At 42.2% G+C, this 24931-nt stretch overlaps 1 protein-coding gene across 1 annotated transcript; it reads right to left on the bottom strand.

The window, feature by feature from the left end:
* Positions 1-4716: 4716 nt before the first annotated feature.
* Positions 4717-22556, bottom strand: LOC146007740 (pulmonary surfactant-associated protein D-like). The gene is made up of 6 exons (XM_083146323.1): positions 22433-22556; positions 22175-22347; positions 21579-21659; positions 17086-17133; positions 6743-6829; positions 4717-5136 (listed from the first exon to the last, which is right to left on the bottom strand). Exons 2-6 carry the CDS (start codon positions 22338-22340, stop codon positions 4760-4762), a joined length of 759 nt encoding a protein of 252 aa, XP_083002449.1. The 5' UTR covers positions 22341-22347; positions 22433-22556; the 3' UTR covers positions 4717-4759.
* Positions 22557-24931: the final 2375 nt, after the last annotated feature.

The following is a 24931-nucleotide window of genomic DNA, read 5'->3' on the forward strand; positions in this document are numbered from 1 at the left end:
CTGACTCCACTGTGCTCTCATATATATCTTCCCTTATGCATGGTTTTAAGGATGGTTTAACATATAAACATACCCCCTCCCCTTCTACCTAATCTGTTTTTCTAAACGGACTATAACCTTCTATGTTAGCCTCCCACTCATGTGATTCATCCCACCAAGTTTCGGCAATGCCTTTGAGATCAAAATCTTCCTACAAAACTAGGGTCTTTAGTATATACACACACACACACACTTACTTATTTAATGTTGCATCAAATGCAACATAAAACTCTATGACAATCACCTGCCGGAACTCTTCATCCACTACCCATACCAACTCAATCATGGACATATCTATCCATGGATTTTATTTCCGAATTACCACCATCAAAATATTCCAAGATGCCTCACTTCTTCCTGCTAGAAGACCTTCCTTCTGCTTCAGTATTAGCTAATCTCTTCAAATCCATGATCTTCAACCTACATTGCCTTCCATCCGAGATTGTGTCAGATCGAGATCTGGAGATCTTTGTGTTCTGCACTTTAGATTAAACTTATGTTTTCTTCAGCATACCACACACAAAGGAATGGCCAGGCAGAATGTGTCAACCAGGACTTAAAAGCCCTTTTATCTCTCTTCACATCTTCCTCACAGGATGACTGGGTGGACTTACTACCTTGGGCCGAATATGCACACAACTCCTATCATACCTCTTCTGGAAGACCCCCCCATTTTTTTTACAGTTTTTGGCAAACATCCTTCATCTCCCGAATTCTCAAGCTTACTAGAATTTCACTTGACAGCTGTTACCTCCTCTTTGCACCTCTTCTCCAAGACTTGGTCTAACGTCCATAGCGCTCTCCTGAAAGCTTCAGACTGCTATAAAAGATCTGCAGATAAATAGAGAAGAGATGTGCCTCATCTAAAGATCAGAGATTGAGTATGGGTATCGCCTTGCAATTTATGTCTATGATTACCTTTTATGAAACTAGCCCCACAATTCATTGGTCCCATTTCCATCATCCAAGTCATCAATCCAGTGGCTTACAAATTGTAGATTCCACCCTCAGTGAAAATTTCAAACTCCTTTTTTTTACATATCTCTTCTTAAGCCATTGAGATTGAATCTTTTTCAGGATAAAATTCCTACATCACTGTTAGTCAACACAGAGAGGGAGAATGAGTTTGAGGTAAACAAAGATCCTAGATTGTCACTGCCATAATTCACACATGCAGTACCTAGTGGAGTGGGCAGGTTATGGTCCAGAGGAAAACTCCTGGGTCGAAGCTTCCAATCTGCACATTCCTAGTCTCATCAGACAGTTCTTCCTTAGAAAAGTCTCAATAGTGTCTGGAGGTCACCCGTAAAGGGGAGGATACTGTCACAGATGGCTGTGGTGGCGCACGGCAGGTCTGGTACATACCTGTCTGTGTCCGCTGCCGCCTATACATTTGTCCAGTGTGGCCTCGGCAGCAGGCTGGTAGTGGCGGGGGAGTAGTTAAGGGCACTGCATAGCGGGTGGGTCCCAGCACAAAGTGAGAGTCTGAGGGGGCACTGGGATGCCTGTGCTGCCATCTTGACTATGGGATAATGAGATATTTCCTGCCTCCCTGCACTGACAGCCAATGGCAGCCAGGGATCTATATAGGCTTTTCAGTGTCAATGCAAAAGTCTTTTGAGCAGATCGATTGAGGAGACTCATGGCTTCATTCTGATCTGTTGCATGCCCTCAGCTCAGCCTTTCATTCGTCACAGTTCCTGGGATGCCATACTACATCATAGCCACTTAAGACCATTCCGGTCCATTACATCCGGCTTTGTTCTGGCCGGGGTCCACCAAACTTCATCACGGTACCATCTAGCTGCCAACAATTTTTTATGTCATCTCCATTCTTCTAACCAGATTCAATTATCTTAACGTCATCTCAATTCTTCTGACTGGATGTAATTATCATTACCACTTCTACGTTCTTCATACCCGAACCTAAGCATCTTTGTCTTCAATTCCTATCTTCTCCAGTTCCTTAATCCGGATCCAGCCTTCACCACCATAACATCTTCCTAAGTCTTACACAAGAGCTCCTGGCCGGTGTTCAACTCTCTTTGTTATCTCCATCTGAGCCTGGTCATCTCTGTTTTTTTTTAAACGGCAAGAACTGGGCAAATTGAATTACCCTCCTATGCAAGAACTTAATGCAAACATTCTTATTAAAATGTTGACTCTTCTCAAAGACGTTATTTGGAATCAGCCTGTTTTGTTTTTCTACTGATTAAAAAGTCCATAATTAAACCTGCTAATTTTAACCCTGCAATCCCTAGTCCTCACACAAACCCATCCAAATCCACACCTGTGACAGGGAGCCAGTGTAGGTATGGCAGGCTTAATACATTTGGAGAGGAAGAGGAGCTTGCCAGCAGCATTGATGACATATTGGCAATGCAGTCATAAAGGAGGCCATATAGAAGAACATTACAAAGAAATAACATCAACTAGAGCACCACTGTGGCACCTAAAATGCATAATCCTCTCTAGAAAGGGAACAGACCCTTTCAAAAGGTTGCTAAGGGTACACAAATTTGTCACTACTCACCTGTGAAATTAGTTAGGAAATAAAATAATAAATTAGTTAGTCACCTCAATAATTCTATATTACTTTCAGAAACTAAGTTATCATGCATTTACAGTGTTAAATTCTAAAAAATCCAAAACCGATGGACAATAAGTAAGTTTTGCCGTTTACATAATTTATCCGTAAACTGATGCCCTTTTATTCGTAACTAGGGGTGAACCAATGCGTAGCGCCGCGTTGTGAACCTTATCAGCGTATCTCACGTTACACCAATATCCTTACGGCGGTAGCTTTCGCAGTACTTAAACACACTTTTAATGTACCAGGTATAATTCCTTTTAACATTCTGCTTATTGCGAATAAATTACACAAGACTTGGTATAAATTTCGGAGTAAGGGTACAAGGTCCTTCACAGCATATACAAATCTCTATACAATACTTATCAATAACTAACGAAAAGGGGAAATACAGAAATAAGCACAATCAGCCACAGTACAAATACAACAATACAAAAGTACAGTTACCGTCTCTCAACACGCGGGCACCACTTGAACCGAGTATCCGTATTCAGTTCTGAGCACAGTCCAAATAGACCATCTCAAGCCTGTGCGCAGCAATATATAGGGCCAAGACAATAGGGTACAGTAAAGTTCTTCATTGCCCAAGAAGTCAGGTTTCGCTTCTCCTGATTGGTACAGTAAGGATGCACAGCTGTGTCTTTGTCCAAGGTTTCGTCATCATATGTCCAGGGGTCATGCTGTGCAACCGGTTTCAACTGAATCTTTCAGTTAGCACTTCCTCATGGCAAGGTATAACTTAAGATATATATTTTGTCGGTACTTATGTATTATCTGGGCTCCCGATTTTTTCATTGCATGCCACTACTTAAGGCATGCAATGCAATGCGATTTTACATTGTAAAGACCTGATTTTTAATTGTATAGTCAACCATGGGTGATTTCATACCCCCACTATCCAACTACGCATGGAGTTGATTTTATATAGTGTGGCGAGCGTAGCGAGCCACCGTGCCCGAAGCGTGGCGAGCGCACGTGGATAACTTTACATGTATTCTGCGTCCCCTCGCGGGGCTCGCTTCAGGCTCGGTGGCTCGCTGCGCTCGCCACACTATATAAAATCAACTCCACGCGTAGTTGTATAGTGAGGGTATGAAATCATCCATGCTTGACTATACAATAAAAAATTGGGTCTTTACAATGAAAAATCACATTGCATTGCATTGTATGCCACTATATTGCATGCAATGTGATGCGATGCGATGCAATGCAATAATCGGACGCCCAGATAATACATAAGTACCATTTTGTCCATAACTTCTGACTGGTAAATGCTGCACATTTTAAACAAACACCGGAGAGCTGCGAGTGAGCGACTGATCATATGATACCAAAAATGTCCAGGGGAGATTGTGTATTACCATTAATACTATGTGTAGCGATATGAAACCATATAACTATATTTTATTATTTGTGAGTGTGGGGTATGGGTCTATGTGTATTTAATATGGCTGCGCTCAGGGTTCGCACAATATTCCTACTTGCTTCTATACTCTATTTACCTAACTATGCGATCCAAAATGGCGGCCATAGTATGCTAGAGCGGCGTGGATGCAACACAACTTCGACAACAGTATATTTTTATTAATTATATGTGGCTACAATTGCTAAGGGTTGTATGTATGATGCAAATAGGGTTTGACCTGTTTTACATGTGGCTCACATCAATAGATATTAAAGTCAAACATATAAACAATAATGTAATCATATATTGCACCAATTTTGTTCCAGATCAGGTATATTTTTTGGGAAAAGATTGTTTCAAGATATCATTTTGGGATGGAGTTGATTTTAGATAGCGTGGCGAGCGTAGTGTGGGCGAGCAAAGCGAGCCCCGCAAGGGGACTCAGACGCACAGCGCCATGCTGGCCCCGTGAAAGTACACAAGTACCAACATCGCTCCCCTGTGTGAACACGCAGGGAAGCAATCAAACTACTATGACCTCCAGAATGTGTCCCTTTATTATTTCTTACTATAATTACAGAATAACCTTTGCAAACACAGCTTTGGTACAACTGTAGATGCACCAAATGGAAATGTAATGAAAATATAGCACCATATTAATAACAGGAAACCATTGAAAACATTAATTCTAAGTAGGCTTTATTGGTTTTGCAATGTTTTGATTGTTAGGAAAATTCGCACACATTTAATCGTTTTAATTGACAATTTACATCATTCCACTTTCCAGTCAAACCCATTTCCACACAATCCTCATCTCCTTGCTGATTGGGTTCCCCAGTATTCCAGTTTGAATATGTGATTACTTCTCCATTTTGATACCTAAAAGTACCTTCTGTTTTTTTGTCTGTAATTCCCAGGTAGGTGTGTTTGTTGTATTGTAGGATAATATTGGAAATTGCTTTGTTCTCCTCAGCATTCTGTGGTGTAGCCATCTTTCCCCCAGCCACTGAACATAGTGCACTTGACTCCTCATATGTAACTTCCTTACCACTTGTAAGATATATTTTATCTTGGTAACTGGCTCCTCTAGAAAATAGCAAAGCTGAAATAATATAAAAAAAAAAAAACATTGCTATTAACATACTACTAAACCGTACACTTTGATTTAGATAATACAATATGTTTTAAAACCTAGAATAGACGATGTACATTCCAAAAGGGTTATCCAATTACATGCAATAAACTTCCAGCCAATAAAAAAATGGCTATTTTTTGACCAATGGTCATTATTGTGCTATCCAATTATAACCCTTTTTTATTGGCCAAAAGATATCCCATTTCCGTTCAATATAACATGGTATTTTTTATTTTTATTGTATTTATATTATTTACTTTGTTTCAGCATGTATTTAGCAACAAAAACATACAGTTAAACATACAAGTAATAAAAGCTAAATTGTGACTGCCCAAAAATGTTTTGCATGGCTGCAGAAGGAGGCATCTGTACTAAGGATGATTGCTGGGGAAATTTTGCAGGAGTGTAAGTAAATTACCTGGGTGATAGAAACAGGGTTCACGATGTAAGATTGGATACATTTAGGCTCCGGATCATACAGACAAGACAGCAGGTAACATACAACTGAATATTTATATTTTATGGTAGCAATACAATATTAATACTGTACACAAATATTACAATGCTAATTGAAACAATTGGCATGTTAATAATCAAAACCCTTTTCTAGTAAAGATCTTACCCACACAGTTTGCCTAAGAAAAGACAGAACGCAATATATTCTACCCATGTCCGTAACGCTTTCTACAGCTACCCCCTTTATTCCCATTCAAATTCACTTGTTGACGAGGCCAACACCTTATTATACCATATGAGAGGCTAAGGGGGGTATTCATTGCGGGATCCCAACTGCCGGAACGTCCCAACAGTTAGAATCCCAGGACATTTTCCTATCTTCTGACTGTAACTCGACAGCTGGAATTCAATGTTCCGGCTGTGGAGTGTTGGAAAGTCCATGGATCCCTGAAAAATTGCTGTGAATTCAACAATCCATGGCCTTTTCCAACAAATGAGATCCGACTTTTTAAAAAGTAGGATCTGACACCATGCAATGCTGTAGTTAATAGCAGCATTGGATAGGTGAGTGCTGATATTTCCTGTCAGAAAATATTGGCATAGATTGAATAATCCCATAAATCTCCTATGTATCTGTAAGGAACCTTTGCCGTGTTTATTAGCTAGTCTGAGTTGTGTAGAGGCCACAAAGGGGTAGATTTATTAAGCTTGGTAAAGTGTCTTTTTTTTACCACCGACCAATCAGCTCCGAACTGTGAAGTTACAGGCTTGGTTTGAAAAAGACATATAGAAGCTGATTGGCCGGTGTTAAAAAACAGTCATTTTTCAAACCAAGCCTGTAACTTCACAGTTAGGAGCTGACTGGCTGGTGATAAAAAACAGTCACTTTATTACTGTACTTCACTGAGGTTAATAAATCTGCCCCTGTAAAGGAGAGTCATTATGAAAATGATTAGTAACATTTCCGAAACAAAAATTATGAGATAATGTAACACAATGCACAACATATATTATATTAACAACATATTATATACAGTAGTCACCACATGATGCCTATACCTTTATCCCACAATACATGGCAATACCATTCAAGTATTTTCATGAGGATCATACACACCATTTTTCTGTACAGCTATAGTGGACTGCACATTGCGTAATTGCTCTTCAACAGATGCTAGCTTTTGTTGTAGATTTGCATGCAATCCTGTAAAAGTAAAGCCATCTCTAAATTATTCTAGGATTTTTGGTTTATTTTCAATTGTAATTAGCTATGTATGTATACATTAACATCAATTATACAGTACAATTAATTGTACAACTTCAAAATATACTGTCAATTTGTTATACTAAAGGTGCTTTAAACATTTTGGATAATTAACTACATACATTTTTATGTGTATGTTGTGAATATAAAATAATTTTAATAATATCACTTTTATTTAAACTTATTAAGATAAATCAGCATTTGTAGACAGAATCTTCTTGAAAAAAATATATTAGAGATGCAAATATCTCTTTTACTAATGAAGAATTTCATACATCCTCACTGACAAGGGTGTGGAGCAGTTGGTCACCAGCAAGTTGTTAGACAGTCATTAGGTCTAGACTATTAGATCGACATAAATTTAGGTCAACATGGGTTAGGTCAACAGGGTCATTAGTTCGACAGTCAAAAGGTCGACATCGGGATGTTCACTGTTTTTTGACCCAAATGTCAACTCAGTCCACATGAACACAGATTAAAGTGCACCGCGTCTCCTCCCATGGCTTGCTGCGCTCGCACACTGTTTTATTCTCCCACCACGCCCTAGTGGATGATAGAGCATGAAATACTGCCTGTCAGCTCAAAAAACAGTGAAAAAACCCTTGTCGACCTAATGACCCTGATGACCTAGACTCATGTCGACCTTCCTGCATGTAGACCTAAATGCATGTAGACCTAATGACTGTCTAACAACTTGCTGGTGACCCAATGACCATATCCCACTGACAGATTGTATCAGGCTGCTTGATAAATGTCAACCATAAATAGAGGGGGATCAAAAATAATCCACCTGTTTCTGCGGTTTATGTTCAGGGACTATGACTTAGGGTCTAATTCAGACCTGTTGGCTTGGCTGCATATATATATATATATATATATATATATACGTGTACCAGGGCCGGGCACAACCTCCGGGTTCAATTGCTCAGTCGGGTGCCCTCGTCAGGGTAGATTCAAACTTCTGTAGGGATGGACGCGGCACTCAAGGCTTTTGTGAACAGCAAATTTCTTTATTTGAGTGAACAGCAACGTTTCAATGCAACAGCATTATCATCAGACTGAGTCTGATGATAATGCTGTTGCATTGAAACGTTGCTGTTCACTCAAATAAAGAAATTTGCTGTTCACAAAAGCCTGGAGTGCCGCGTCCATCCCTACAGAAGTTATATATATATATATATATATATATATATATATATATATATATATATATACACACACAACACTGCTTTCTCACTTGTGAGTGGGAAAGAAAGCACTCTCCACAGAAATTGTTCAGTTTTTAAGTACTGAGAAAAAATATATAATAATAATAATAATAATAATAATAATAATAATAATAATAATAATAATAATAATAATAATAAACAAATAGAGAAAACCTGCTGTTGGTTCAAAATCTGCCTCCAACGTTTCGGTCACCTCTGTGACCTTAGTCAAGGAGTGTAAACAGCCAAGCAACCAGCGTCATCAAAGTCACATAGGTCACACGGGACAAACATCCATAGAGGGAGAGCCGCAATCAGCTTACCCCCAGTCCCGTCTATTTATACCGTGCTTCTGTTTAACATTCAGCGCCAAATGCGCTTTGCGTCCAGGACCATGGAAGGCACGCTGACGCGGCTTCCGGTCCCTGGAACGCACGCATGACAGCTTCCGGTTTTGCCGGGAGCTGCTCATTACGTTCCTAAGGCAACTGGATCAGTTGCATCTAAGACTTATGGGGCAGGGACCAACCCTGGGACCGCCCAATCTACTGCCGGGGACATCTACTAAGAATAGGTATCTCGCCGGGACTGGAGACACATCACTGTGTCACCCGCCGGCACCGATACACCTTCCACTTCCTCCCACAGAATAATGAAGAATAGTGACACGGGACTATGTACTGAGACCCGTGTAAAACATGATGCATTTGACATACACTGAACGTGAACTGGTGCTAACACATCCAGTGAATACCTGAACATATCATAAACAAAAACCAAAAGAGAAAGACATAGAAAAACCAAAGCAATAACCAGAACAACTGTCGCTGCTCTCCTCACACAGTAGAGGCAGCAACTTCCAGCATTTACCCCATGTAGTGGGGTATTGTCAAACGGGATCAATGATAGTTTAGTATACCATGTGTCCCTGTGGATCTTATTGTGAAAGATCTTGCGGATATCATGTTTCTGCTGCGTGTTTTTTGTTTAATTAAATGTTTTCATTATGGTAGTTATTTTTGTTCATAATTTATTTTATATTATATTATTTTTATTTTTGTTTTTATTTTTGTTTTTATTTATTTTATTATTTTTATTTTTATTTATATTTTTATTTAGTTTTTAATTTAAAGTGTGTGTACCGTGACAAAACCCCAAGTACAAGTGCACAAATCATCTCTGTCGGCGGGAGATTACAAAGCCCTTTGCTAGGACCAACAATCGCAGAGCTGAAGTGCCCCGCTGGTTATTGAATCATAACCACCACCTGAGTAAGTGCCACCACAATATGGCCGCAATAGTCCACTGACCATCCTGTCAGGGCTTTTGCTGATAAATTGTGTTTAGTTCATAGTATGCTCTTGCCTAAGACATGTATACAAGATATTACAAAACATGACAAATACCACATACATATATGTAACAACTGTTATGTGGCCCCATGTACCAATATTTGGTGCCCACAGATAATGGGGACTGTTCCCCTAGACTTAAATGAGACCTTTCCCGGGACTTTCAGCTAATGCATAAACAAAAGACAAAAGAGAAAAAATGAAAAACATGAAAAAAATGAGAAAAAAAGAGAAAACCAAAGACAAAAACGTCAGAACACACCGCATATCAATGTTGTTTGTGGTGCTAGTTAATCGTGGTAACCTGTTAAGTTGTTTGCAGTCAATGCAAAAACAATGAAAAAGAGTTAGTTTCGTTGAGCCCCCGGGGTGCTACGGTACCCAAATTGTAAATCCAACGAGCTTCAACCTTTTTCAGGAGCAGGCCTCTGTCTCCGCCTCGCTTAGGAGGTGGGACCCAATCTATGAGTCAACATCTTAAGGAAGGTATCTGATGTCCATGCTGGAGGAAATGTCGCGGTACTGGTTGGTCGGCTTTACCAGTGTCGAGTGCGACTCTAATGCTCCTTCTATGGTTGGCCATCCTTTCCCGGAAACACCTGCTGGTTAATCCGATGTAGGCCAATCCACAGGGGCAGGTTAGCATGTATATCACATGGTCCATCCGACAGTGGAGGTGGTACTTGATGGTAACTTGTTAACCAGTCTGAGGGTGAGGGAAAGAGGGACCTGTAAACATCGCGCTGCAGGTTGTGCATCCACTGCAGCCTGGTTTCTGGCTATGTAGTGGAGATCTTAGGTTCAGGGCTTACTGTTGGACGCATGAGCATTTGTTTTAGATTAGGGCCACGTCTGAAGGCCATCATGGGAGGACCATACTTTTCTAATTTAAGTGCTCTGTCTGTTGCCACTATCGGCCAGTGGTGTTTGAGACTCTTTTGGATGTTTTGGGATTTGTGGTCATACAGTAGGTGTTTGCGAATATCATCCGCTTGTGATCTTTAGGTGCGGGTATGGTGGATTGGGCCACATTGAATTTGGCCTTTGTGATTTAGAGTATCCCCTCTCAATGAATTTTGACGACATTTCAGTCAATTGGGTCTGCAGAGTGGTGTCATCGGTGTTGTTCCTCATGACCCGCATGAATTGTGACACTGGTAAGTTATTTTTAAGTGCAGGTGGGTGCTGACTGGTGGCTGCCAAAAGTGTGTGTCAGTTTCCTTCCTGAACAGGCACGTGTGTAGGTGGCCATCTATGAGCGAGATCTTGATGTCCAAGAAGTTAATGGATTCGGATTCACACTGGTGCGTGAATTGTATCGGGTGTATGCCATCATTTAGGGATCCCATCATCTGTAGAAACTCTGATTGTGTTCCCCTCCACAAGAGGAACACGTTATCGATGAAGCGTTTGTAGAATCTGATGAACTGGTTGAATCTTGGGGAGATGGTTGTTTGTTCATAGTCAATCATGAATGATCCTGCATACGATGGGGCCAAATTGGACCCCATTGCCGTTCCTTATGTTTGCACAAAGTATGAGTCACCATACATAAAATGATTACAGGTCAGCACAAGTCTGGCCAACTCAATAAAAAATTCAGTCGGAGGGACCAGAGACGTCCTGGTGTCCAACAAGTCTCGAAATGCTCTCAGCCCTTCAGTATGGGGTATCACAGTATAGAGCGAGTGAACGTCCATGGTCACCAAGTACAGGGGTTCAGTGTTGAGGTCAATTTCTTCGAGTTTTGCCAAAAAGTCACTTGTGTCCCTTATATAGCTCTGACTTGAGTTTATTAGGGGTTGTATGAATTTGTCAGTGTAGATGGCCAATGGTTGCAGCAGTGAATTCCTTGCGGAGATGATGGGTCTCCCAGGTGGTTGAGTAACAGACTTGTGGATCTTGGGGATGGTGTAAATGATTGGACATACAGGGTGTTCTACCGTCAAGAATTCAAACGTGTGTTTGTCAATGTGCCCAGATGTGAGGGCCACTGTGAGTACCTCATCTACATTCTTTTTGAATGTTGGGATCGGGTTTGAGGTCTGTTTCTGGTAGGTATCACCATCCACCAGTTGGCATAGGATCTCGGTGTTATAATCCTCCCAATTCTGAACGACAATGGCCCCTCCCTTATCTGCCGCCCGTATCACTAAATTTGGATTAGCTTTCAGGGTTTTGAGTGCGGCACGTTCCGCTCTGGACAAGTTGTCATATTTGAAATGGCGGTTTCCTGCTCCTGTTTCTAGTTCTACCATTCTAGAGAATGTGCGGATACTGGGGTTAGAAGAGGTGGGGTCAAAAGTTGAGGGATTCCTGAAACCGCTTTGTGGTTCAGAGGTGTCTGTGTCACCGAAGTGCTCACGAAGCCTAAGCTTACGGCCAAACTTATAAATGTCAATTGCAGTGTCAAAAGCACTATGGGGTCCCGTGGGGACAAAGGATAATCCACGAGAGAGTAATTGGGTCGTGGCCTCATCAAGGGGCGTGTCAGATAAGTTAAAAACTAAGTCTGATACCGCCCTCTGCCTTGGCGCCATGTACCTCCCCTTCCTCGGGTGGGTTCTGCGTCCCTTTGTCTTTGGCGGACCGAGGTGTTTGTGGGATCTTGCCCTAAAAAATCAACCTGGGTGGGACGTGGATCGGATTGCTCCGTGTCGGAGGCTGATGTCAAGGAGCCGGTCTCAAACCGCACCTGTCTTCTTTGTTGCCACCTAGTCCTATTGGCTCTAGCGGATCTGTTAGTGCTTGAGTCTCCGGTGAGCCACCGATAGACCGTATGATTCTGATAATCTGCTGTGACCGTGGCCAGTTTATTGCGTTTGAATGTGATTAGATCACGTCTATAAGAATCAACCTGTGTGACCAGTTTATCAACAAAGTTGTTGGATCTGTCACTTTTCAGTGTGACTAGGTGTGCTGTTCCGAAGTTGTAAATTTCGGTTCGCACTTTTTTCAACTCTTGCCCCACCTCCTCGACCACCAACAACATAAGATCAAGGGAGCATTTATTTAGGACCCCACACCATCGGCTACAGAATGTGGGGTTTGTGCGCCCAATGGTGGGGGTATTTGCTACCCTGAAGCCACGGGGAATGAATTTTTTCCGATGGTACTCGGACAAGAAATTACCATGTAAGGTCAGATCAACTTCCCATTTTCTTAATTTCAATAAGCGATGGTACAAATCTAGTAGAGTTTCGGACGGCAGTATGTCAGTCACTTTGGTTAAATAGAACATGCTCAGCATCGTCATCAGTCAATGACACTATCCCGTGCTCAGCTTGGGACAATAAATTGTCATCAAGAAACCCTGTGGTTCCTGTGGCCATTACTGTGTAGTCACAGTCGGGTGTCACTCAAGTCAATCACCAATGTGGTCAGTAAATACCAATGTGAAACTGAGTCCTTGACCCTCTAGGCCTAGTGGGATACCTGAGAGTGTGTGTGCGCACAGATTCAGCAATCTGCTATCAAGGGGGCTTGTTTATGTACAATTATAGCAATCTCAGAAAAAAAGGAGAATTATTGGGATCCAAACTATTCTGCGCAAAGTAAGCTGCCTGTATTTTTCGTTTAAGTGAAAAAAGGTCCACCCAGACCTAAATAGGGTTTTATAGGAGAAAAGGTACTTGAACAAAAAATATGGGCGCTGTAGGGGATGAAATGAGAATAGAAAAAGAGTAATACTTCCCTATTAGTGTTTGTCTTTTGTCTTCCTTTCTGTCTCTTGTCCCGTGATGTTTATATAAAAAGACAAAAGAGGGGGAGGGAGAAGAGAGGGAAAATACCCTCGTGTAATCCTGTTGGTAGCGAGGTTGATGTAATGAATACTTCTTATATTCAGAGCTGGGATGTACTTCGCATATAGTATAATTCTTTATCCTGAAGTCCGCCGTCTAGACGGCGGACTTCAGGATAAAGAATTATACTATATGCGAAGTACATCCCAGCTCTGAATATAAGAAGTATTCATTACATCAACCTCGCTACCAACAGGATTACACGAGGGTATTTTCCCTCTCTTCTCCCTCCCCCTCTTTTGTCTTTTTATATAAACATCACGGGACAAGAGACAGAAAGGAAGACAAAAGACAAACACTAATAGGGAAGTATTACTCTTTTTCTATTCTCATTTCATCCCCTACAGCGCCCATATAATTATAGCAATCTGTTGTCACGGGAAAAGTGGAGCCGGGGGAGGAGTGGAGGGATCAGTGCCGGATGGTGACACTGGATGGGTCAGAACGGGTCTGACTGATTATGGTTACTCACTCAACTTGAATATAAGTCCAAATATGGTGGGTGTCAAGCTATGGAGACAGAGTGATCTGACTCCAAACAATATAGATCCACAAAGCCTGCACTCACACCTTCAACTTAATGCATGGGGTGGGGTGCCTTAATGGAACACAGGTACCCCTGTGTCCATGTAAATACAACACTGCTTTCTCACTTGTGATTGGGAAAGAAAGCACTCTCCACAGAAATTGTTCAGTTTTTAAGTACTGAGAAAAAATATATAATAATAATAATAAACAAATAGAGAAAACCTGCTGTTGGTTCAAAATCTGCCTCCAACGTTTCGGTCACCACTGTGACCTTAGTCAAGGAGTGTAAACAGCCAAGCAACCAGCGTCATCAAAGTCACATAGGTCACACGGGACAAACATCCATAGAGGGAGAGCCGCCATCAGCTTACCCCCAGTCCCGTCTATTTATACCGTGCTTCTGTTTAACATTCAGCGCCAAATGCGCTTTGCGTCCATGACCATGGAACGCACGCTGACGCGGCTTCCGGTCCCTGGAACGCACGCATGACAGCTTCCGGTTTTGCCGGGAGCTGCTCATTACGTTCCTAAGGCAACTGGATCAGTTGCGTCTAAGACTTATGGGGCGGGGGGAACGGCGCCCGACACTGGGACCGCCCACTCAAATGCATCATGTTTTACACGGGTCTCAGTACATAGTCCCGTGTCACAATTCTTCATTATTCTGTGGGAGGAAGTGGAAGGTGTATCGGTGCCGGCGGGTGACATGGTGATGTGTCTCCAGTCCCAGCGAGATACCTATTCTTAGTAGATGTCCCCGGCAGTAGAGTGGGCGGTCCCAGTGTCGGGCGCCGTCCCCCCGCCCCATAAGTAATTACAACCCTTGTTGCTTAAGAAGAAGGCCTTCTTAAAGGATACATCTAGTTTCTTACAGTTGTTGAATAATGTCGGTATAGTCCCTGATGGTACTTTGATGGTGTGCCTTGACGTATGCAGCCTCTATACCTCCATACCACATGATGGTGGGATGGAGGCTGTGGCGTCATTTATTGATCAATTTCTGGACCCTGTGCTGTTTAACCATGAGTTATTTTGCAGGTTATTGTATCTTACTTTAAAAAGGAATTATTTTTTGTTTGATGGCGCATATTATTTGCAACTACGGGGGTGTGCTATGGGGTCTGCCGTAGTCCCCTCGTTTGCAAATATATATATGTTTGCCCAAGAAGACAGGTTATTTTTTGGTCATCCTAATGTTAATTGTCATCTATTGGCGTACACATGCTATATAGACGACATCTTTTTCCTGTGGACAGGTGGTGTTGTACGACTTGAACAGCTGATACTTTTGATTAATTCTGAGATATCCCCCTTGAGATACACGGCGTCATGGAGTGAGAGTACCACACATTTTCTGGATGTGGCGGTGAACATTCAAGCGGGCCGCATCATGACTGATGTGTATTTCAAGAATGTGGACCGCAATACGTTTTTAATGGCATCTAGCCATCATCCACCAGCATTAAAGCGGGGTCTCCCCCTCTCGCAAATGATGCGGATTGCCCGCATCATGAGCAATAGAGATCAAGTAGAAGAGAGGTTGGATGCTCTCATCATTAAGTTCACACAGAGAGGTTATGCACCACACATTCTGCAGGAACAGAAAAAAAATGTTCTTAGTCTACCCAGGTCCCAACTGTTTGTCCCCAAAACTAAGGATGCTACTAAGCTGCTTCCTTGGACTAGCACGTTCTCCACAGCCAGTCCTGTCATCAGGCATGCAACCATTGCCCTCTGGCCGATCATCAAGACTGATGGTGATCTGCCAGGGTTGAAGAATTTAAGACCATTAGCAGCCTTTAAGAGGGGTAGCAACCTCAAAGATAGATTGATGAGAATGGACATCACTGGTATGGGCATGGTGAGACCTCCTAACACAGTCTTTAAGCCACCAGGATGTTATAGCTGCACAACATGTGCTACTTGCAAACATATGGTGTCCTGTCGATCCTTCAAACATCCCCACTCAGAACAAATCTTTAAGATTAGACAGGTTTTGAGCTGCAAAATGACTCATGTGGTATACATTATTGTCTGCCCGTGTAATCTTCATTACGTCGGGCAAACCACTAGATCCTTCCGTGAACGGATAGGTCTTCATCGTTCTGCCATCAACCTGTCAATTGCTGGCAGGGAGGTGGATCAGCCAGTGGCCTGCCACTTTAAGAGATCTAACCACTCTATTGGATCTCTTAAATATTTCATGATTGACCATGTGGCAGAGTCAATGCGGGGTGGCAACAGAGCGAAACAACTGCTATTACTGGAATCCAAATGGATCTTCAGGTTGGGGACAATCCAACCTGGAGGTCTTAATGAAAAATTTAATTGGAACAGCCTGGTATGATTATAGAGCCAGGTGATATCATATTGTATTTGTATAAGATTGTATTTTTTTCTGACTAGTATGAAGACATTCTGCGCTATGTATATATGTATTTATGTATATAATGTTTTGTGTATTTATTGTATGTTCTCTCTTCTTGTTTTGCATTAGGTAACCCATAGCAACCTTTGGTCACGGTGGTTGGAGCAGCTGAACGGTGTCTGTGGTGAAGGCTCAGGGGTGAGTGGTGATCCTGGTCACTGATTCTTGTTGCAAAACCAAGGGATTTACAGGTTGCAAGTGGAGTCAGATGCAACAAGATTGTGTGAGATTTTTTTCTGTATTCCGGCCGCTGGGTCTCCATGGTCTGTGACGGTGCGCATGTCCATGCTGTAGATGACAACTGTGCGCCGCTTCCTGGGCGATGGAACGCAAGCAGAATGTTGCTTAGCAACAATCCTCTGCGTCTTTGCCCGGAAGTGCGCGTCTGACGTCCTTCCGTCAGTGGGCGGGCGGTGCAGTCGCAGCATGGAGTCCGGCGGCATGGTGAGTATAAGTGTGGGTTGTGTTGGGGTCACATTTGCTGTAGGATTGGGGTCTGAGGACGGGGCTGATACCCCGAAACGTTACCCTTGCCTTTCACTAAAAAGTTTTTTTGAAAATCATCGTCTGTCTTTGAGTGCCGTTTTTCCCAGTCTGGGAGTTGGATGGAATACATGCATTATTCTGGCACCAGAGCACGCTGAACCTGAGTATACAGAGTGCCGGCAGTATTGTATGGATATATATATATATATATATTTGGGGTGTGTACAAGTCAGAGACTCGCGCAAGGCCCCTTTTTTCAGCAATGGACACGAGCGCATGAGACACTAGTGCATCCATGTAAACCAGCCACCAAATACCACGACTGGTGCGCTTGGCAAAGACATATACATGAGACAATATTATTTTACTGTGCTCTCAGTACCCTACAAACCTGACTCTCCAGCGCTTGAACCTTTGTCTCCCTTTTGACCTGGTATCCCTGGAAAATAGAGTATATTAGCCAAATCAACATGTATTTGTACATGACAAATAAAGGACGCAATAAAAAGTATTCTAATATTTCAATCCTTCCTGAATTAAAATGCATTTATGACTATATATATGTGTATATGGATTTATTAGATACACCACTCATGAGTGTGTGGTCGTACACTGGTATATGCATGCCCTGAAATACGAAGCCGAAGAGCGAGTGCATACAATTACTAAATGTAGTTTTATATGAAGGCATGGAAAAACACTGAAGAGTGGTTGTTAAAAACATATTAGTACATTTGTGAGTGAGACCCGAGATTTCGACTACCTAGGGCCCTACACTGGGTTTAACCCGGCACTGCTGCTCGGAAATGTTAATCAAGCTTTGCAGCTGTGTAAAGAGTTATTTGCATTGTGGGATTATCTAAACAATTTAATAATAATAATCAAGTGGAGCTTTCCCTTATAGGTGTAGAAATAGTACACGATAGCAAAAGAGCAGGGGATAGTGTTTAAGATCTATATGGAAAATAGGCCATCCTGGGCACTTGGACTACAACGATTGTTTTCGTCATCCTTTCCCCATTAACCTCTTGCCACATATTAACGTGCAATGAATATGTAGTATGTAATATTAATATGTAATTTAATGAATTTATTACAGTAGTAATCTGTATCTTAATATTTGCATATTCTACTTGCATACATAATTTAAGAATGTGTGTGCTTTTTTTCATAACGGACTTTGGGCCGATACAATAAACCAGATTTTGTGGTCTGATAATGCATCAAGCTCCAGAATGCAATTAATTCTGGAGCTTGAAGACAGTGGTGTTATATTTACAGAAAAAAGAGAGAAGGGATTGTTTTATCTATTATCGATCTATCTAATATTGGGGTTCTCTCAAAAAGTACTAAATTAAATAATTGGTGTGCAGACACGCAACAGGCTCCCTAGAGGAGCAAAGGATGTTCTAGAAAGACAGTGGTGTTACCCAGGAAAACCTATGGTAAAAAGAAAATAAGATCTTTAATTTGATATATTTAGATAAATATTTATATTCCTTAATCATACTTTATATGTAATACATTAATTTTAAATTTTAATTTTACAGCTTTTATATCGCCTACAAAATACTGGGTTTTACCACGGAAGTATGCAGAAACCTGGGATTGCTGGCAGTGTAAACAATCCCAGTTAAAATTACCCAGGTCGAACTACAGTACCCAGCATTTCAACCCGGAAAGTGAGCAGGGTTGAACACTCACTCAACCAACCCAGTGTAAACCGTTAACCCGGGTCAATGCGACCCGGATATCTTCACTGCAATGAAATAGCCAGTGCTGGGAGATGCTGTCATCCGTCACTGCTGGCTCAGTACCCGTCTCTGCTGATGTCACCCACCTGGCATTTTGCTGGGTGGAAATGGCAGTGTGACCCAGCTTGTTGGTGTATTAGAGAAACAAATTGGAAAGACCAATACATGCAAGTACATGGAACACTAAAGAGAAGTGACAACCAAACAAAATGTGATAAGTTGAATAAAAATGACAAATTTTGAGTCTTACGCTAGGTACACATTATCTGATTTTTGGTTGTCCTGACTATTGAGGCAAATCACAGGATCTTCTTAGAATTTTAATTGCTGGCACTGAAGATTTTGCAAGTCAGAATACTCTGATAACATATCTGGGGCCAAATGTAATAGGATGAGATTTTGAGATCTTTTTTTTGGAGTTTTCCCATTTTTTTAAAGCAGCAATCCTGGTTTTGCATTGTCAATGATTGCCACTTAAATAAAAAATTAGAAAACTTTCCAAAAAATATCTCACTTTCTGAAAGCCTCATTCTGTTACATTTGGCCCCTGGTGAATTTCAATGCCGAATTACAATATTTTCTATTCATACAAACCATATGTAATACTTCCACTAGCTATATTTGATACTGAGATGCAGCGGCGTAACTAGATATTCGGCGCCCCCCTGCCGACAATGCAGGAGGCGCCCCCCGGTAAAGAAAAAACGGAGCGGAGGGGAGCCGTGGTATGGCGGTGGGGAGGGGGGGTGGTGTTTCTGTGTGTGTGTGTTTGTATGTATGTGTGATGTGTTTGTGTGTATGTGTGTGTGTGTGTGTGTTACCTCTGGCCGGCGTGGCCGGCTGGCCACATCCGTCTGCGCCGGGTCCCGGACGGCTCTCCCGTTACTGCTGCTAATGAAAAAGTGACACTTGGAAAATGGCTGCCCCCATACTGCAGACGAAAAACTGTCTGCGGTATGGGGGCAGCCATTTTCCAAGTGTCACCTTTTTGTATTAGAACAGCGCTGCGGCTGCCGGGACTCGGGAGAGCTGGGACCCGGTGGTGCAAATAAAACCACCGGTCCGGCGGCAGAAGGCAACTATCATCCCGCAGCCCCCCCGGCGCCCACATACCCTCAGCGCCTCCCCGCAATCGCGGCGGCTGCGGGACGATAGTTACGCCACTGCTGAGATGCCAAACTTTCTCATACCCTCTCTGATAGCTGAGTGATGACTCGGTATTAGAGAGAGAAGTCTATCTGCTGCAATTAATTTATTCTTTATATCTGAATAAGAATTACAAATAAACACATTTGATTTGACATAAACAATTGTGACAAAGTAGCAAATTTAAATGGGTTTATTGCAACCCTCAATGTAACAAATAGGACACTTTACAAAATGTTTCAAGAAATATACACTCTATGGGTGAATATTGAATCACTAAATTAAATGAGATTGCAACACTTTTACAGTTAGGAGTCAGAGCATTCACTTTAGCTATACCGGTACAAACCGAAATAGTAACAATAAAGATAATGAATACTGATCATTATCATTAATATAGCTTCTATACTAATGCTTTCCATAACTTATGACAAACCTTCAGGATGATCGGACTCTACAGAGATCTCTTTGCAGTGGCCCAAACAGTCCTACCTTCTCTGCTCTACAGTTGCTTGTCTGTTTTTTTTTTTTCAACTGGCCATTTCCAGGGAGCTACTTGAGAGCTCCGCACACATCCTGTGGCAACGCTATCAGGGGTAGAAACTCCCCAGAGATCCTTGTGCCATATCTAGAAATTCAGGGATGTGGGCTGCTTTCTGGTCATTTCTATTGTTACTGTGAGCTCAGTCTGAGTCATTGAGTCAAACTTGTTCAGATTTCCAATACCTCTATCATAAAACACAACACACTTCTGGAGTATTACACATATTACAGGTACGAGTACTTTTGGAAATACTATATAGGGAGAGCAGATATAAACCTACTTTATCATTGTATCCGTAATGCAACTGGTAGTATACTGATAACATACCTTCATATATAATAGCAACAATACATGGCTAAAGATAAATTATTACATTTAGCAAAAATAACAGTAACAGTATTGATGTACTGTATAATATGTTAATGATCATGAGGGTATAAAAAAATAGGTACTTGTTTCCTAGCACGGCCACACCGATCATGATCTTGGGCATCGCAGGTAAAAAAATTGCGTCGGTCGCATAGCATGCGGGCTAAAAAATCGCATGCGATGCGACCGACGCGATGCCCGCAATTTCCCAAAGGGAACAATGTTAAATGCCTCAATTTACCCAAATCAACATAGGGAACAATGTGAAATGGGCCAGAAACCCCCCAAAACACCCCTGAACAGTGAAATGGCCTCCCAAAATTAGTTAACAACACCCCACGATCAACGTGAACCCGAAGCGTGGCGAGCGGCGGCGGTACGCTTCCTCCGACCTTTTCATACCCCCACTATCCACATCGGCGTGGAGTTGAGAATAGATTAGTGTGGCGAGCGCAGCGAGCCACCGAGCCCGAAGCATGGCGAGCACAGCGGATACCTGTGAAGCCCGCGAAGGGACGCATTTACCTGTGAAGGTATCCGTGTGCGCTCGCCATGCTTCGGGCTCGCTGCGCTCGCCACACTAATCTATTCTCAGCTCCACGCCGACGTGGATAGTGGGGGTATGAAAAGGTCGGAGGACGCGTAGCGCCGCCCCTCGCGGGATGGCTGCGCTCGCCACGCTTCGGGTTCACGTTGATTGTGGGGTGGCGTTAACTAATTTTGGGGGGACATTTCACTGTTCAGGGGTGTTTTGGGGGGTTTCTGGCCCATTTAACATTGTTCCCTATGTTGATTTGGGTAAATTGAGGCATTTAACATTGTTCCCTATGGGAAATCGCGGGCATCGCGTCTGGACCATTTAATGCTTTTTTAGCCGCCTGCGATGCGACCGTCGCGATTTTGACTTTTTTCAATGCATTTCAATGGGAAATCGCGGGCATCGTGGCCGCGATTGTGGCCGTGCTAGGAAACAAGTACCAAAAAATATTTAACTAACATCTGTATGTAAATGAAATGTCTATTCCCTTAAATGAATTCATAAAAATATATTATTCAGACAGACTTTGTTACCTTTAACCCCTGGATTTCCGCTAGGTCCTGCTTTGCCTGGTGGTCCATTACCACCTCTTGTTCCTGGTGCCCCAGGGGGACCTAAATAAGGATATTTTTTTATTTAAAACACTTACTTTTGCATTAATTTTAATGTGTCTTGTTTATGTTTAATACGCTGCAACTATAAAGCGAACATATACTGCACTCTTAAAACAATGAACAACAGTTACTTTATATTGTTTGTCAGGTACATTTATTCAATGGTAAATGATATAATTGCTAAGTTGCAGTGATTTATAAACCACTTTCTCCATATAAATATTGATGTAGAGGCAGATTGTTTCAGCAGTTGTTGTTGTTTTACTCTACATAGCAGTTAGATGTGTAAGAAAATGTAAATGCTAAACGATTCTAAAGTGTTATAACAGTAACGTAATAATATTTAATAGAGTTACCTTGCCAAATCAACCCAAATAATACACTGGATTTTTGTAGAATATTCATTTACTTAATTCCTTACATGTATGATAAAATATATAGATTCTTTCCCCCTATGTTTTATAGAACATCTCCAATGCATAAAGCTTCAAATATTTTGTACTGTATTTATTTACCTGGATCCCCTTTTAAGCCGTTGAACCCATCTCTTCCATCTCTTCCATTGAGACCTGGAAGACCCTGTACCACAGAACACACAGGGGATGTGTCTGACAGAGCCTTGGAGAACAATATCAAGAATATTGCAGCTACAAATATCATGGGTTGGAATTGCAGGTTCATGTCTCACCTAGAAAAACATTCATTTTATAAATGTAAAAATAATAAAATTACTCAGTAGTAATGTAAAGTAAACATCACTACACAGCACTTACCGGTTTCAGTGGTAGTAGTTAGTCAGAAAACTGACCGCTTAGTAAATTGCTCTGAATTTCAGTATTTGACCAACATGTGAGCCTACAGCAAATAGTATCATGAAAGAGATGACATTGGTTTTTATATGGGAGTTTATCGATTGCTTGGAAGTATCTCGGTGAACTTTGAGCAGTTAAGGTCAATAAAAACACTTCTATTTTTAAGTAAAATGAGTTACACTGTGAAAACATGATTTGTAGTTTTAAGGTCACCTTGTTTGTGCATCTGCTGAATTGGAGATATTGCTTATGAATAAATAGATCATTTTATACCTGCACTTAATACTAGAGATGAGCGCCGGGGCAGAAGATCTGGATTTGGATTAGTCGCCGGGATTTGGATTTGACTTTGTTGAGCGGCAGTGAAATGCTTTGGATTTTTTTTTTTTAATTATCAAAAAATGGCCAAATCACGTAATTTTTGCGGGGTTTTCTTTGGCCCCAGAGTAATATTAACCTCAATAACATTAATTTCCAGCCCTTTCCAGACAATTTTGACCACTTTACACCTCACAATATTGTTTTTAGGGCAAAAGGTTGCACTGAGGTAGCTGGATAACTATGCTAAGCCACACAAGTGTGCGGCACAAACACGTGGCTCATCTAGGAGTGTCACTGCAGCAGCAGACAGGCATGAAAAAGTAGGCCTCAAGCACATAATAGCAAAAAAAGAGGTGCAAGATGTAATTGTCCCTGGGCCTACCCACCCTTAGGTTGCAAATAGGACATTGTGCACTTGACAAACCAGTCATTTCAGCCAGAGGGACTGCTAAACCTGTTACTGAAATGACTGGTTCATTTGGGCTCCCACAATAAAAGAAGCAATGCTCAAAATAGCACATCATTTAAGAAGAAGAATCTCAAGAAAAAGAAGAGGCACAAGGTGGAATTGTCCCTGGGCCTGCCCACCCCTCCCTTAGGTTGTAAATAGAACATTGCGCACTTGACAAACCAGTCATTTCAGCCAGAAGGACAGTCAAACCTGCGACTGAAATGACTGGTTCATTTTGGCCCCACCAATAAGGTACAGACTGATGTCATCATTCGCCATCCTAATCTTCACTCTCATCAGTGTGTACATCCTTGGGGTCATCATTATCACACACTATCCATTCATCACTGCTGGAATCCTCCATGAGCGATGTCTGTGTTTTGCGATGGAATTGGTAGGAAAGGTCTTCCTTGTGAAATTTGTATATGAAAATTTTTAATGAACATAATTTTTTCAACATTTTGAGGAAGTAGCAGTGCTGAACACTCTCTCCGAGTACACACTGGAGGGTGGGCAGCTTAAGTAATACAAAGCCAGCCTGTACAAGGGCCTCCATATTGCCTTTTTCCTCTACCTCCCCATGGCAGCATACTTCTGGGTTACGCCCTCTCGGGTAGATATCTGGAAAGGAACACAAAAAAAGACACTGCCCCTATATAAGGACCTCTTCCCCTGGGCTCTGTGTCTTTTTTTCCTTTCCGGGCTTACCCTGTGAAGAGGCTGCGAAGCTGGCTCCTCTGCCGAGTGCAGTAAGTGGTAATAGCATGCAGGACCCCCGCTGTCGAGGGCAGTTGGGCCGTCCGTCTGCTGGGGTACCCTGCCGCCTGGAGTGGTTGTGGGTAATGGCGCCGGTATCTGGAGTAACATGGTCCGAGCAGGCGCCATGGGAAAGTGGCGTCGGGCGGCTAGGATGACGCAGGTGCATGGTGACGCAGGACGTCGGGCGCAGTACTAGTAACAGACGCCGGGACCCGGCGTCTGAGGTCATCAAAGTGCGCCTCAGCGTCTGTTGTGGAGTAGATACCGGCGGCTGTGTGAGTGTAACGCACGCGTTACAGAAGTACAGGGCAGAGGAAGTCTTCCCCCGATACCAGCAGACTGTGGTAAGGTCCCGCAAGGCAGCGGCGCTGCTAGGACTTGGATATATTATCTTTTTCTGGTGCTAACGGTGGGTCACTTGTTGTTACAGTGATACTGTGTTGGCAGATAATATGGAGGATGAAAAAAAGCAGCTTGTTAAGCCAGGGTAAGCCAGGATGAAGATGTCAGAGGATTGATGTTTTATCGTGTAAGGGAGTTTTACACATGTTTGAATATGGGCTTTCTTTTGCTAGGTCTGAAACCGGCAAAGAAAAAAGTGATGTTAAAACTAAGCACAAAAGAAAGTGTTCAGCTTGTGACAAAGTGCTGCCTGAAAAATGTTCAGGCTCGGTGTGCAGCAAATGCAGAGGTTCGCTGCAAATGGGATCTATACAGATCACAGATTTAGTGAAGCTACTTAAGACTGAGCTGGCGGATACCTTTATGTCAAAGGAGGATTTTGCCAAATCATCAGGGAAGAGACCCAGGGCAGTACTTTCTGACTCAGAGGGCTCAGAGCCAGGTCCCTCAGGAAAGACAGAGGAAGAGATGGAGGAAGGTGAAGTCTTTCAGGAAAAAGAATGTGTGGATTTCAACCCAGATTTATT

Source organism: Crinia signifera, chromosome 6 (assembly GCF_055691185.1).
Source record: "Crinia signifera chromosome 6, ASM5569118v1, whole genome shotgun sequence".
NCBI lineage: Eukaryota > Metazoa > Chordata > Amphibia > Anura > Myobatrachidae > Crinia > Crinia signifera.

Bases quoted from the DNA above. Each gene is read 5' to 3' on its own strand.
- LOC146007740 (XM_083146323.1), bottom strand. From the start codon at position 22,340: ATGAACCTGCAATTCCAACCCATGATATTTGTAGCTGCAATATTCTTG. The intron at 21,660-22,174 runs GTAAATAAATAC...ATCCTTATTTAG, and splicing joins CGGCTTAAAAGGGGATCCAG to GTCCCCCTGGGGCACCAGGA. The intron at 6,830-17,085 runs GTTTGTAGGGTA...TTACTTTTACAG, and splicing joins TTCAAGCGCTGGAGAGTCAG to GATTGCATGCAAATCTACAA.